At 53.4% G+C, this 15624-nt stretch overlaps 1 protein-coding gene across 1 annotated transcript in view; it reads left to right on the forward strand.

The window, feature by feature from the left end:
• PADI6 (peptidyl arginine deiminase 6) overlaps positions 1–12261 on the forward strand; it is a 35403-nt gene extending 23142 nt beyond the window's left edge. Inside the window, exons 11-18 of the mRNA XM_032301209.1 lie at positions 1142–1253; positions 3966–4073; positions 4489–4643; positions 5735–5891; positions 6314–6437; positions 7867–7937; positions 9366–9527; positions 11771–12261. Of these exons, the coding sequence (XP_032157100.1) occupies positions 1142–1253; positions 3966–4073; positions 4489–4643; positions 5735–5891; positions 6314–6437; positions 7867–7937; positions 9366–9527; positions 11771–12004 (1123 nt within the window). The 3' untranslated portion in view covers positions 12005–12261. The remainder of the gene's footprint in view (positions 1–1141; positions 1254–3965; positions 4074–4488; positions 4644–5734; positions 5892–6313; positions 6438–7866; positions 7938–9365; positions 9528–11770) is intronic.
• The last annotated feature ends 3363 nt before the right edge of the window (positions 12262–15624 follow it).

Here is a 15624-nt window from a genome sequence, read left to right on the forward strand (position 1 = left end):
AAAAGGCAACTGCAGGAGCCCAGCCGGTAGGATGGGTGTGCAAGTCAAACCAGCCTTAATGTGGGTGTGCAAGGGCCACTCGCCATGGTTCAGGAGGGAACGCACAGAATCGACTAGGAAACAGCAGGATGGCTGGATGGTGCCAAGGACCTGTTGAAATTGGCGATCTAAAGAAAGCGGTCATCGTGGGTTTTTCTCCATCTATTCTAAGTAACTTTTTCCAGGAAGAATAAATGTAGAACTAGGTCTAAGCAGATTGGATTTTGCCAGGCAAATAAGCTCAAGGAGAAGGACAAGAATGTGTTCTGATGCCCCACCGAATGCAAGGTTGAGGAGGAAGGAAAGGAACAGGGTTGATGGATCAAAGCCATCAGGGGCTAGAGGTCCCAGTGAGGCCAAGCTGCCAGCCCGGGCCCAGAAGGGGCCCCAGGGAAGATGAACGCCATGGGACTGAATGTTTATCTTTTTCTGAGACTGGGTCTTGCTCTGTTGCTTAGGCTGGAGTGCAGTGGTGCGATCTCGGCTCACTGCAATCTCTGCCTCCAGGTTCAAGCAATTCTACTGCCTCAGCAACCCAGGTAGCTGGGATTACAGGAGCACGCCACCATGCCTGACTAATTTTCGTATTTTTAGTTGAGACAGGATTTCACCTTGTTGCCCAGGCTGGTCTTGAACTTCTGACCTCAAGTGATCTGCCCATCTCGGCCTCCCAAAGTGCTGGGATTACAGGCGTGTACCAGCATGCCTGGCTAGTTTTTGTGTTTTTAGTTGAGACAGGGTTTCACCTTGTTGCCCAGGCTGGCCTTGAACTCCTGACCTCAGGTGATCGGCCCACCTTGGCCTTCCAAAGTGCTGGGATTACAGGCGTGAGCCACCGCGCCCAGCCAGAAGTCTGTGTTGCTATTCGTTGATGCAACCAGGACGCCTCCCTCCCTTCAGGGCACTTCCTGACCTTGCTCTGCCACGGGCAAGGCTGAGTAGCATTGGACAAGATGGGCTCTGAGCTGCTGGCTTGTGCTGGTCAGGGGATGGTTGCTCTGTCGACCTCATGGGCAGGGATATGACCCCTCCTGGCATAGGGAGGTCATGACCCGTAAGGGAGCCTGGAAAGCCTTCCCAGAACTGGCTTCTCTCATGGCAGGGAGCTGCAGCTGCAGGGTTTTGTGGACACAGTGACGGAGCTGAGTGAGAAGAGCAACAGCCAGGTGGCCTCTGTCTATGAGGACCCCAGCCGCCTGGGAAGGTGGCTCCAGGTAATATCCTGCCTGGGAACCTGCCTGTGGAGGAGGGGTGGGGAGACTCAGTATGTGGCATCTAGGAGGAATGTCACAGGCTTTTGGTTAACCCTAAAGCTGACCAGAGCCTTGACAGGAGTGGCCCCGTTCTTAGGACTTCAGTGGAGGCTCAGATGAAGATTTGCCTGAGTTATGGCCACTGAAGAATAGAGTTTAGAGAGCCAGGTGTGTGCAGTGGCTCATGCATGTAATCCCAGCACTTTGGGAGGCTGAGGCAGGGAGATCATGTCAGGAGATTGAGACCATCCTGACTAACACGGTGAAACCCTGTCTCTACTAAAAATGAAAAATTAGTCAGACATGGTGGCGTGTCCCTGGTCCCAGCTACTCGAGAGGCTGAGGCAGGAGAATCGCTTGAACCCGGGAGGCAGAGGTTGCAGTGAGCTGAGATCACACCACTGCACTCCAGCCTGGGTGACAGAGGGAGATTCTGTCAAAGAAAAGTTTAGAGTCCAACCTCCTTCCCACTGCAGAATGTACACAAGTTCAAGACCACAGAACCCTAACCCCCAGGCCCCTGAAGGGTCTGATGCCTTTGGTTAAGGCTGAGAGCTGGGCCAGTGCCCTGGGTCCCACCTGACCCTGGCATGGCAGCAAGTCTAGATCCCTGGTCAGCCTTCAGTTCTAGAGCTCTGTCCTCTGTAGATACGTAATTGTCACATGCTAGGCACACCATCCTGAGCACCAGAGAGAAATCGGAACATGTGTCCCATGTTAGCAAGGGTAGAATGTTTTTCTTTTTTTGAGACAGAGTCTTGCTCTGTCTCAAGGTGCCAGGCTGGAGTGCAGTGGCATGATCTTGGCTCACTGCAACCTCCGCCTCCCGGGTTCAGGCAATTCTCCTGCCTCAGCCTCCCAAAGTAGCGGGGATTACAGGCACGCACCACCACGCCCAGCTAATTTTTGTATTTTAGTAGAGACAGGGTTTCACCATATTGGCCAGGATGGTCTCGATCTCTTGACCTTTTGATTCTCCTGCCTCAGCCTCCCATCGTGCTGGGATTACAGGCTTGAGCCACCGCACCCAGCCAAGTATAGAACTTTTAAGTGTTATGAAAGTTAGAGGGTGAGATGATGCAGTGAGTCACTAGACCAAATGAGGCCATTTAAGAATAGACGGGGAAAACCCTCAAATGAAAAGGAACCAAGGAGCTGGCCATACAGAGATTGGGGCAGGGGTAGCCGGGATTTAAAAGTAGGAGACCCCAGCCAGGCACTGGTGGCTCACGCCTGTAATCCCAACACTTTGGGAAGCTGAGGCAGGTGGATCACTTGAGGTCAGGAGTTTAAAAATGGCTTTGAAAGCATGGCAAAATACCATCTCTACTAAAATTACAAAAATCAGCCAGGTGTGGTGGCACACACCTGGAGTGCCACCTAGTTGGGACACAGAAGAATTGCTTGAACCCAGGAGGCAGAGGTTGCAGTGAGCTCAGATTGGGGCCACCGCACTCCAGCCTGGGTGACAGAATGAGACTCCATCTCAAAAGTGGGAGCTCTTCAGGCAAAAGAGCAACTGACAAGATCAGATGGGGTCCGGGGTGTGGCCAGACATGGCGGCTCACACCTGTAATCTCAGCACTTTGGGAGACCGAAGCAGGTGGATCACCTGAGGTCAGGAGTTCAAGACCAGTTTGGCCAACATGGTGAAACGCCATCTCTACTAAAAATACAAAAATTAGCTAGGAGTGATGGCATATGCCTGTATTCCCAGCTACTCGCGAGGCTGAGGCAGGAGAATCACTTGAACCCAGGAGGCGAAGATTGTGGTGAGCCCAGATCATGCCACTGAACTCTAGCCTGAGCAACAGAGCAAGACACTGTCTCCAAAAAAAAAAAAACATGGGAGTGTGCTTGGAGGTCTTGAAGAGGGCTGGGTGCAGCCAGATCCGTGAACAAAGGTGAGAGGCAGGGCTTCTTCCTAGCACCCTTTAAGCTAAAGGCAAGTAAGAGACACTCAAAGCATGAATCGGGAATGAAAGATTACAGTTTAGGTTTTCAAAAGACCTCTCCAGCTAAGATGTAGGGAACAGATCTTGAGAGTGGGCAAGAATAGAAGGGACACTTGAAGGCATTGCAGTGTATAGGGTGGAGATCATGGTGGCTTCCTGAGTGGCACCAGAGCAGAGTTGACTCAGAATGCAAGCCAGTGAGGCTTGTGAATGGATTCTTTACAAAAGAAGGAAGAATCTGGTTGCTCAAGTCTTTGTCACCCAGGCTGGAGTGCAGTGGCATGATCTCGGCTCCACTGTAGCCTCTATCCCCCGCGTTCAAGCAATTCTCCTGCCTTAGCCTCCTGAGTAGCTGGGATTACCAGCATGAGCCACCATTCCCAGCTAAGTTTATATATATTCGTAGGGACAGGGTCTTATCATGTTGCCCAAGCTAGTCTCGAACTCCTGGGCTCAAGTGATCCATCTACCTCGGCCTCCCAAAGTGCTGGGATTGTAGGCATGAGCCACTGCGCCCAGCCATGGATGCTCAAGTCTTAAACCTGAAGAGGTGGAAAGCAGGATCAGAGAGCCTTCAAGAAGGGATGGCATATGAGCTGAGTGTTGAGGGCTGAGCAGGAGTTGGCAGGAAGGAAGGGGGTTCTTACTGTCCTTATCCCTAAAGGGGATCCAGGGAGATGGGCAATTGGCAAGTAATCCGTCTTCTGTCTATTTCCAGGATGAGATGGCCTTCTGCTACACCCAGGCGCCCCACAAGACCACATCCTTGATCCTCGACACGCCTCGAGCCCCCAATCTCGATGAGTTCCCCATGAAATACTCACTGGTGTGGAGCTTGGCTTGGCTGATCGGAGCTCAGTCCAATCTCTCAGGCCTCGTGCCTGCCTAGAAATGATGGGACACTAAGTAGGGGGAGGGCCGGTGGGGGCAGGGGCAGGGGGATGCGGACATCTACCTGAGAGCCCAGATTGAGGGATAAGACTGGTGCGGTGACCCTCGTGGATCACTAGAACAGAAGGAACACTTCAGCCCCAGGAGTTTGAGGTTTCAGTGAGCCATAATCACGCCACTGCACTCTAGCCTGGGCGACAGAGCGAGACCTCGTCTCAAAAGGAAAAACAAAACTCAATCAAAAGTTATTTCTAGTGATTATTTGCTCCTGTGACTATAATGTTAAGCCAAAAAAAAAAAAAAAAAAAAGCCCCTAGTAACGCCCCTTCCCCGGCCGGGTCTCTCTCCAGAGCCCCGGTATTGGCTACATGACCCACAACACTGAAGACCATAAAGTGGCCAGCATGGATTCCATCGGGAATGTGATGGTGTCCCCACCTGTCAAGGTCCAAGGGAAAGAATACCCACTGGGAAGAATCCTCATGGGCAGCAGCTTTTACCCCAGGTGAGCCACAGAGCCAGATGCCTTCAGATGAAAGGCAGGGACCATGGCTGTTCCCCTGGCCCCACCTGCTTCCCATAGAACCTCAGCAGGTCCATACTCTGTGTACTTTTTTTTTTTTCTTAGATGGAATCTCACTCAGTTGCCCAGGCTGCAGTGCAGTGGTGTGATCACGCCTCACTGCAAGCCTCACCCCCAGGTTCAAGCAGTTCTCCTGCCTGTCTCCCCAGTAACTGGGATTACAGGTGCCCGCCACCACACCTGGCTAATTTTTGTATTTTTAATAGAGACGGGGTTTCACCATCTTGGCCAGGCTGGTCTTGAACTTCTGACCTCGTGATCCACCCACCCCAGCCTCCCAAAGTGCTGGGATTATAGGCATGAGCTGCCCCACCTGGCAAAAAAAAAATTTTTTTTTAGATGGAGTTTTGCTCTTGCTGCACAGGCTGGAGTGCAATGGCACGATCTCTGCTCACCACAACCTCCGCCTTCTGGGTTCAAGTGATTCTCCTGCTTTAGCTTCCTGCGTAGCTGGGGTTACAGGTGTGCACTACCATGCCTGGCTAATTTTGTCTTTTTAGTAGGGACAGGGTTTCTTCATGTTGGTCAGGCTGGTCTTGAACTCCTGACCTCAGGCAATCCACCTGCCTAGGCCTCCCAAAGTGCTGGGATTACAGGCATGAGCCACCGCACCTGGCCTTGTGGACCACTTCTTAAATTGAAGTAAGGATATTGAACTTTTGATTCACGTGGGAGACTAAAGGTTAGGATAAACCGCTTATTCTTTGATTCCAGAGTTTAAACTGAAAGGAGAAATTTGGTCCACCAGGATGTCATTTGTAAGATATGTGGTTGGATTTCTTGGTGGCCATAATTCCAAAATGATACTTGTGTCCAGGCTTGTCTGTCTAGAAACACTTGGCTTCGTTCTGAGTGGGCTCAGAGTAAGGGATTCATAACCCATCCTCTGTGGACTGGCTCTTCCACCCAATGGTCAGGGAAGCCAGTTACCTGGAGGCAGCATGACACCAAGTGGCGGGCAACCAGCCTGGGCCACACTGGCTCAAGGGCTGTTCTTTCCATCTTCCTTCCAGCGTGGAGGGCCGGGCCATGAGTAAGACCCTCCGAGACTTCCTCTATGCCCAGCAGGTCCAAGCACCAGTGGAGCTCTACTCTGATTGGCTAATGACTGGCCACGTGGATGAGTTCATGTGCTTCATCCCCACAGATGAGAAGAGTGAGGGCAAAAAGGTCTGTGTTGGGGGCTGGAGAGGGGACATCTGACCATGTCCCCATGCATTCTGTTGGGGACTCTTGGAAGATTCTAGGGAGAAAATTGGCTTTTGTTTTTGTTTTTTGAGACGGTCTCGCTCTGTTGTCCAGGCTGGAGTGCAGTGGCGTGATCTTGGCTCACTGTAACTCCCGGCCCTGGGTTCAAGCGATTCTCCGGCCTCAGCCTCCCGAATAGTTGGGATTACAGTCATGTACCACCATACCTGGCTAATTTTTGTATTTTTAGTAGAGATGGGGTTTCACTATGTTGGCCAGGCTGGTCTTGAACTCCTGACCTCAGGTGATCCACCTGCCTTGGCCTCCAAAGTGCTGGGATGGCAGGTGTGAGCTACCATGCCCAGCTGAGAAAGCTGGCTTCTGACTCAAGTTCTCTTTCCCAGGGCTTCCAGCTGCTCCTGGCCAGCCCCGGTGCCTGCTACAAACTCTTCCAAGAGAAACAGAAGGAAGGCTATGGTGATGCTTTTCTGTTTGATGGAGTTAGAGCAGATCAGCTCCTGTCTAACAGTAAGGGAACACCCTTTCCACAGGACGGACTGGGGTCCTTCTTTTCCCAGGGGCCCTTTCTATGTAGCCATTCTGTCGCCCTTAGCAGAAAGGACCCCATGGAGGCACAAAAGCTGTTGGAATTGCTGTACTGGAACATCCTACTTCCGGGCCACTCCGGCGGTACCAGGACAACACAAGTACACCAGATGTTCCGGGAGGGCCTAGAGGCTGCTAGGATGTATTGGACAGGGGCTCACTTAGCACACAGGTGGCCCCAAGTGGGGGGAAAACAGGTGTCAGCAATGTTAGTGCCTGGATTTATTCAGGGCACGTTGGGTTAAGTACCTAGGCATGGGGACTTGGTGGATCTCCTGGTCACTGTTAAAAAAAAAAAAACACCACACACACACACAGGTGGACAAGCAGAGGTTGTGTGGCTGGTGGCATAGCACTTCTGATCTAAAGGCTGTGGGAATGGGCCTGGTGCAGTAGCTCACGCCTGTAACCCCAGCACTTTGGGAGGCCGAGGCGAGTGGATCATGAGGTCCGGAGTTTGAGACCAGCCTGGCCAACATGATGAAAGCCTGTCTCTACTAAAAATACAAAATTAGCTGGATGTGGTGGCGCGCTCCTGTAATTCCAGCTACTCTGGATGCTGAGGCAGGGGAATCACTTTAACCTGGGAGGCAGAGGTTTTGCAATGAGCTGAGATCACGCCACTGTACTCTGGCCTGGCCTATAGAGCAAGACTCGATTTCAAAACATAAAGACTGTAGACATACAGAAAGGGGCTGAGGGTTTTAGGTTTTTCTAGACCCTCAATACCCAAAGTGTGATCTGAGGGCCGGTGCACCTGGGAGCTTGTCAGAACTGCAGGATTTCCACCTGGCTCCAGGCCTCCCGTATAGTCAGCCTTTCGGCCTTTGGGGTGGGGCCTAGGAACTCCTGGTCATAGAAGCCTCATGGAAGGTGACATCTGCTGAGCATGAACCACATGACAAAGACTGTCACCTCAGAGCTGGCAAATGAATTGGGCATCCCTGTCCCAAAGATGAGGCAGTGGAGGAACCAAGGTAATGTTACCTCATCAAGGTCACAGGCAGAAAGTGCCAGGTTGTATTGGCATCAGGGCTGTAGGGGCTGAAGCCATCCTAACAAACTCTAGGCTGTATCCCTCAGAGCCTGGCACAGGCTGCTCCCCCTCCTGCTGGGGACAGTGGCCAATGGCAGTAAGTCCTGCCTGGGTGTTCTAGTGTGGACCCTGGTCAGTCCCCAAGAGGATGACATCAGACCTGAGGGCGTGGTCCTTGGAGACTGGCCAGGCCTCTCACCATGGTCTCTGGCCCAGGAACACACCCGGGTGGCTGAACCCAGCCCGAGTCTGCCCAGCTCTGGGCAGTGTTGTAACTGCCTGACCAGCGGGCCTGCTGCCTACTTCTTCCTACAGGAAGGGAAGCCAAAACCATCGACCAACTTTTGGCTGATGAAAGCCTGAGGAAGCAGAATGAATACGTGGAGGTAGGGGCCAGTGTGACGGGGGCCATCCCCAAGAAAGGGCTGGTGCTGTGGGTCCTGCAGGAAAGCTCCCATCTACCCCTCCTAGGGGGTGAGCGGTTGGGGGGCAGCTGCCTGCCACCCTTTTCTCCAGGTCCTGATATCTCCAGGCCTTGGTCCGGGGCTAGAGCTGGCCATATGCCAGTGCAGGGAGAATAGAGGAGTAAGGAGTTTAGGGCTCTGGAGTCAAAAACGCAGCACGATGCACCTTTAGGCTTAGAAGAGGGCTGGAAATAGCAAGCAGCTTTCCACAATGCCAGATGGCTGAGGACCTGGGGTGGTACTGGGGCAGGGAGAAGCGCAGTGGCATGTCGGGACCATTGGCAGATCCTGCTTGCACAGATACTGTCAGAGCGGGTTACTGACTGTGACTGTGCAGCTGGTCTCTTCCCCAAGCTGGAAAAGCCCTGACGATCTAGGCAGTTCCTAGCTAAGAACCAATGATGGCCCAAGTATTGTGCAGGATTCCTTACTACAAACCCTGCAGACAGTCCTATAAAGTAAAATGCCTCTCGTGTACGAGGATAGTGAGGCAGAGTAAAACCACTAGCCCGAGATAATCATTTAGGGAATTGGGTCTGGACTCCCAAGTTCACGTGTTGCTCATTATGCTGCTCAAGCTGCCTGGGGTCCATTTCCTAGGAAATGACAGAGCTCAGCAGCCTCCTTGAAGAGGCCAGCTGAGCTGAGCATCAGACTCAAGAGGGCCTATTCAATGCTTTCTGAAGTGGCCCATCACAGCAGTCCCAAGAATGGTGTTCAGGGTTGCCAAGCCTTCAGAGATCTTAGTGAATAATCTGCTGTGAGAAGCAGAGTCTCCCCTCAACTTCTGGGAGAAGCTGAGGCCCACAGAAGGGCAGTTTCTTGGCCGAGGTTGCATGGTCAGCAAAATTGCTTTGCTCACTAGGTCCTTACCCTTCCCAGAAATGTTCCCAAGGAATGTTCTATGCCATACACAGTGCATGGATGCCCTGATCTTGGCAAGAACAGCCCTGGTACAGCAGGGTGGGTACCAACCAGGCATGGGGCTGATACCACATCTCCCAGCCCTTGGTGACAAATAGCTTAGGTGTGTTGGGTACATGTCTGAAGCCTGTTTCAGGACCTAGGGAGACACTTGGGTATTGGGCTCAGCTGGTCTGGGTTGGGGAAATACCCAGTGCTGTCTAACTGTGGGATCCTGGACTAAAGACCAGGTCCTTCCTGAACCTCCACTTCCCCATGTGAAAAGGGAACTGTGCCCACTTCATCAGAAGGTTGGCATGGTATGTGAGGCTCCTTGGCACACAGCAAGTGATGGGGAATGGTGGCGTCGGGTCATCACCTGCCTTCAGTATGGAAGGAAACTGTTTAATTCCTGATGAGCTCTCCCATTCCCCTCCTGCCCCACAGAAGTGTATTCATCTGAACCACGACATCCTGAAGACAGAGCTGGGCCTGGTGGAACAGGACATCATCGAGATTCCCCAGCTGTTCTGCTTGGAGAAGCTGACCAATGTTCCCTCTGATCAGCAGCCCAAGAGGCTCTTCGCAAGGCCATACTTCCCTAACCTGGTGAGGGGGCGACTGGGCACCCCTGGGCAGGGGAGGGCCCGTTTAGGCCCCCACTGTGCTGGACTGCGGAGATGGGGGGGACAGATAATGGTGCCGATGAGGAAATGGAAGGAGACCCCTCTCCCACATCTTGGTGAGGGACGGCCCTGCCTGAGAGCAGGTGCACTGGGCCTGAAGGCTGAGATGGACCAGGTGCTTTAGGAGCCTCAGTGAGCTGCCCTGTAGTCTTAAAGGATGAACCTGTCAGGCCCACTTCAGATAGGGTGCAGTGTACCCAAAGTCAAGGTTGCTGTGCATCTGCTGGCAGTGAGGCCTTGGGAAGCTGCCTCCGGGCGAGTCTTCCCGTTCGCTGTCCCCAGGGTCTGGGGAAGCAGTGTCTGCTATACGGAGGTATATCAGCACTTAAAATAGCATTCTGTTCTGCTTGACTGGTCGTGGTGGCTCACCTGTAGTTCTGGCATGCTGGGAGGTCAAGGGGGGAGGATTGCTTCATTTCAGGAGTTGGAGACCAGTGGGGGCAACATAGACCCTGCATCTAAAAAATTAGGTAAGGCAGCTTATGCCTGTAATCTCAGCACTTTGGGAGGCTGAGGCAAGCATATCACTTGAGATCTGGAGTTTGAGACCAGCCTGGCCAACATGGTGAAACCCCATCCCTACTAAAAATACAAAAAATTACCTGGGTGTGGTGGTGCATGCCTGAAATCCCAGCTAATCGGAGGCTGAGGCAGGAGAATTCCTTGAACCCAGAAGTAAGAGGTTGCAGTGAGCCTAGATTGTACCACTCACCACTGTACTCCAGCCTGGGCAACAGAACAAGACTGTCTTTCCCCCCCCCCAAAAAAAATAGCTGGGTGTGGTAGCACATGTCTGTAGCCTCAGCCACTCAGGAGGCTGAGGCAGGATGATTGCTTGAGCCACTGCACTCCAGCCTGGGCAACAAACCAAGGCTTTCTTAAAACCAAACCAAAAAACCATTCTGCTCCTACTTTAAATCAGAAGTTGCAATCAAGAGCTTACCTGGCTGTGGCCAGGTAAGCTGGCTCATGCCTGTAATCCCAACACTTTGGGAGGCTGAGGTGGGTGGATCCCAAGTTCAAGACCAGCCTGGCCAACATGGTGAAACCCCATCTCTACTAAAAATACAAAAATTATCTGGGCATGTCGGCGTGCGCCTGTAACCTCAGCTACTTGGGAGGCTGAAGCAGGAGAATCGCTTGAACCCGGGAGGCTGCTGTGAGCCGAGATTGTGCCACTGCACTCCAGCCTGGGCGACAGAGTGAGACTCCGTCTCAAAAAAAGGCGGGGGCTGCTGTGAGCACAAGAGGTCTTTTCACCAAGTCTATGCCAACTGTGGCTCACATCTGAACTTTCTCATGCAACAACTGACCCATTATTTAGGTGTTGAAAATGAACGGAGGCAATTGAGTTCCCCAGCTCTCTAAACATTACCTCTTCCCTGAGTCTTGGGGACACAGGCCTTGCCTGCCTCAACCACACATAGGTTTTTTTTTTGTTGTTTCTTGAGACAGAGTCACGCTCTGTCACCCAGGCTGGAGTAGTGTGGTGGCACCATCTTGGTTCACTATGACCTCCGCCTCCGGGGTTCAAGTGATTCTCCTGCCTCAGCCTCCTGAGTAACTAGGATTACAGGCACCTGCCACCATGCCCAGCTAATTTTTGTATTTTTAGTAGAGATGGGGTTTCACCATCTTGGCCAGGCAGGTCTCAAACTCCTGACCTTGTAATCTACCGCCTTGGCCTCCTAAAGTGCTGAGATTACAGGTGTGAGCCACAGTGCCCACCCAGTGTGTCTTACTATCAGCTCAGTGTGGTCCGGTTGGGGTGAATAGTGGCAAGAAGCTGCTCTGAGGAGGAAATGAGGTATGAAAGAGACACAGAAGTCGGCTGACGAAGTGGGGGTGGGGAGAGCATTCCTTTGGAGATAGCAGCTATGTGGTGTGTCCAGACAGTAAGGGGCCAGAATAATTGAAACACAGGAGAAGCTGGAGAAGTTGACAATGCCCGACCTTGGCCAGGCAGGATTTTATGTCTTGCTGTTGAGAAAGAGCCATTGGAGGGGGCTGAGCAGAAGTAAGCTAGGTTTTACTGACCTGGAGGCAGTGGCCGCGTGCCTGCTACGCCTGGTCTGGGCTGATCTGACCACAGGGAGGAAGGTGGGGGGCTGGCTTCCAGGGCTCTGATCCCCTGTCCAGGCCTCGCCCACCCTGTCTTTCTGACAGCTGCAGATGATTGTGATGGGCAAGAACCTGGGGATCCCCAAGCCTTTTGGGCCCCAAATCAAGGGTACCTGCTGCCTGGAAGAAAAGATACGCTTCTTGCTGGAGCCCCTGGGCTTCAAGTGCACCTTCATCAGTGACTTCGACTGCTACCTGGCAGATGTGGGAGACATCTGTGCCTGCGCCACCGTCCGCCGGGTGCCTTTTGCCTTCAAATGGTGGAAGATGGTGCCTTAGACCCGGGCCTTGGAGTTGCCAGCTCTGCCCAAGCATGGATGGCCCACGTCACCATGCAGCAGCAAGGCTCCTTGCCAAGTAGAGGAGGCTGGAGAGTCAAGGCAACACAACCCTTTCCTCCCCGTCCACCCTGACCCTCGGACCCCGTAGGATGGCAAATGCCGCCAGCTTGAACCCCTGTGGGGAAAAGATAGAAAAGTTTTCAGCCAATAGGCATTTACTAGATAGGCAATAAAGCGCTGGCGGTCGTGAATGCATCTTGGCGGTGACCTTGTTTGGGAAGGGGGTCCTATGGCCATGCTGGCCTGCTTGTGAGGGGCAGAGACGTGGCTATGTGATGAGCTGCTGTCCTTCCCCTCATCTCTAAATCACGTCTATGGTAGGAAGTGGTTGGGCTTGCATTATTCGAATGGACTTTATTCAAATGCTGCTCTGGTTTAAGTAACTGACAAGCGGGGTCTAGAGTCCAGGCCCAGGCTGGAGGAAGGTCGAGGGCCTCCCCTTGGGCTGGGTAGGAGCTGGAGGGGGCAGGCCCAGGGTGACGGTGGTGTCATGCCCAGTGGGCAGCTGGCCTCAGCAGGTGGAGGGGCTGGTCGTTTTGGGTCTATAGGTGTGGCCTCTGAGAGAAGGCACAGCAGGGGCGGACCTGGACTGACAGCCTCAATTGCCCCCTCCAGGGCCCAAAGCCGCACATTCCCATCTGATCAACCCTGTGTTAATGGCATGGGGATGCTGTTAAGCTTTAACAAGCGCTGCGGCTCCTGCCCTGCTGCTCCTGGGCGATGACTTCTCTAGGACACTCAAATTTTCAGGGTAGGCCCTGAGAAGGGAGCCCTGTGTCCCTGTCCCACAGGGAGCTGAGGGCAGAGCTGGGCCTTGAACTAGCCTAGGTCCCAGCACCCGGGGCTGTGGGCAACAGGCAGGAACTGGCCAGCCTCTGCCAGCTGCTGGGGCGGTAGAGGAGGGTCACCCCAGGGAAGCAAAGCAGCTGAGAGGCAGAAGCCAGGGTTGAGGCAGTGGGGCCGGTCTCTGGATCAGATGCGGGTCTTCATCCAGGAGCTGCGTCCTGGTGTGCCAGCTCTCCCGGAACACCTGACGCACCACCTCTTGTTAGCCTGCCTGGTGGTACAGGGTTTGTGGACTAGAGCCCTCTTGTATTCACGGCTCTGTTCCCTATACCAGCCTGGGACTGACACAGACCAGGCCTTCAAATGAATCTTAAATATGGGGAGGGATGATGAGCTCATCCCTCCCCATATTTTCAGATAGTCTGGAAAAGCCAAAGGGAGAGGGGACTCTGGATCCCAAGTGCTAGGCTCCATCTCTAGGGAAAAAGGGAAGAGGGCAGCCCTAGGGCCAGAAGAGAGACAGAGGGGGACAAAATATCCACTCTCCCACCCACACAGGCTTTTCCCAGGGAACTCGCCCACCTCTGCCAAGGGCTGCCTTAGGGTAGTTGACTTCGTCCTTCCTCTAACCCTAACTAGACCCGCACCCAGGGCTTCTCAGGTCAGCCCTGGGCCCTTCCCGCCCCACCTGTCTAAGGGCCCCGCAGGAGACCTTGGCAGCTTGACACCCTTTCCTCCTGTTACCTCCCAGGCACCCAGCAGCACCGCCCTGATGGCACCTGCAGAGAGCCACCTTCCAGCCCTGGCTGTTAAGACACCTGCAGCAGAGCTGGGTTTGCTGGGCTTGCACGATGCTGCAAACTTCTCTAAGTTAGGCACCGACGGTTTACTCAGTCTGGATTTCCAGCTCCTGCTGCCAAGTCTTACCACCCTGGGCCTGAGGCTGAAGACTCACTGGCCACACCCTAGACACAGATGTGCTCCAGAAGGCCCCAGTCCCAGTTGTTCCCCACTGTCCTCTGCAAAGGTCACCTGGAGCCGTGCTTCCCTACTGCTGTAGGGAAGGAGAGGAAATGCTTCCTCTACCTGTCAAAGGTGAGAAAACCAGCTAAGTGGGCCCTGTGCCTCAGTTTCCTCACCAACTGGGCAAGACTTGTGCCTGTCTCAAGGTTGTTCTGTGGACTGGAGTAACTTACATAAAGCCCTAGAAAGATGTGGTACCTTAATTCCTTAGCCACTCTCATTCTTGAAGGCTGGGAGACCATATCTCTGCAGCAGTGAACACAACCCTCCACTGCCTGCATAGCAGGCACAGGGCCAGGTGCAGTGGCTCACCCCTGTAATCCCAGCACTTTGGGAGCTGAGGTAGGTGGATCACTTGAGACCTGGAGTTCAAGGCCAGCCTGGCCAACATGGGGAAACCCCATCTCTACTGAAAATATAAAAACTGGTCAAGCATTGTGGTGTGTACCTGTAATCCCAGCTACTTGGGAGGCTGAGTTGGGAGAATCGCTTGAACCCAGGAGGCAGAGGCTCCGAAATGTGCCACTGCACTTCAGCCTGGGCAACAGAGCGAAACCTCGTCTCAAAAAAAAAAAAAAAAAAAAAAAAACCCAGGAAATACTGGTGGGGTGGGGGGTGGATGTTGGGGAGTGCTGGAGACCCAGTGTGAGGCAGTTGAGGGTTTTGGAGATTCCAGCCCTCCCATAGGCCTCCCAACCTGCGACAGGCCATCTTTTAGCTTTCTTTTTTCTAAGACTGAGTTTTGCTCTTGTTGCCCAGGCTGTAGTGCAATGGCTCCATCTCGGCTCACTGCAACCTCCGCCTCCTGAGTTCAAGATTCTCCTGCCTCGGCCTCCTGAGTAACTGGGATTATAGGCATGTGTCACCATGCCTGGCTAATTTTGTATTTTTGGTAGAGACCACATTGGTCAGGCTGGTCTCGAACTCCCAACCTCAGGTGATCCACCTGCCTCGGCCTCCCAAAGTGCTGGGGTTATGGCATGAGCCACCACACCCAGCCCTTCTAGTTCTTTAAAGGCACCAAGTCCTCTCCCTTCCTGGCTGCCTCAGTGCCCAGAATTCCCTCAGCAGGGGGTGACCCCCATTTCCCTTCCAAAGCGCTTAAGGGGCTGTTCCTGTCTCCCCATTCTCCCCTCCCCACATCCCTGCTTGCTGAGTACTACTAGTCTGGAGAGTGGACTCCATTGCTACTGGCTGGTGGTGACACCAGCTAAGCCAGATCCTGAGACCTTCCCTCAGGTCCCTGCCCTTCCAATGTGGGGCTGGGGCAGGTGTTGAGGGTGGAGCAGGACTAGGCAGGAACAGGCAAGTCCACTTCCCCATCCGCCATCCTTCCAGCCCTTTCCACTCTTCCCTGGGAGCCCAAGGAGCCGCTGAGAGTGGAGGGTACTGGCCAGCAAGGCTACTGGCTTGATGGGGCAGGACAGCAGCGGGAGGCAGCAACTTTGCAGGTGAGAAAACCCCAGAGCCAAAGGCCAGATGTGGGTGGCACATGCCTGTAATCCCAGCACTTCAGGAGGCAGAGGCAGGCAGATCACCTGAGGTCAGGAGTTCAAGACCAGCCTGGCCAACATGGCAAAACCCCCATCTCTACTATAAATACAAAAAAAAAAAAAAAAAAAAAAGCTGGGAGTGGTGGCACGCACCTGTAATCCCAGCTACTGGGGAGGGTGAGGCAGAAGAATCGCTTGAAACCAGGAATGTGAGGTTGCGGTAAGCCAAGATTGCGACGCTATACTCCAGCCTGGG

Source organism: Sapajus apella, unplaced genomic scaffold (assembly GCF_009761245.1).
Source record: "Sapajus apella isolate SASKATOON/1434 unplaced genomic scaffold, GSC_monkey_1.0 scaffold43, whole genome shotgun sequence".
NCBI classification, from domain to species: domain Eukaryota; kingdom Metazoa; phylum Chordata; class Mammalia; order Primates; family Cebidae; genus Sapajus; species Sapajus apella.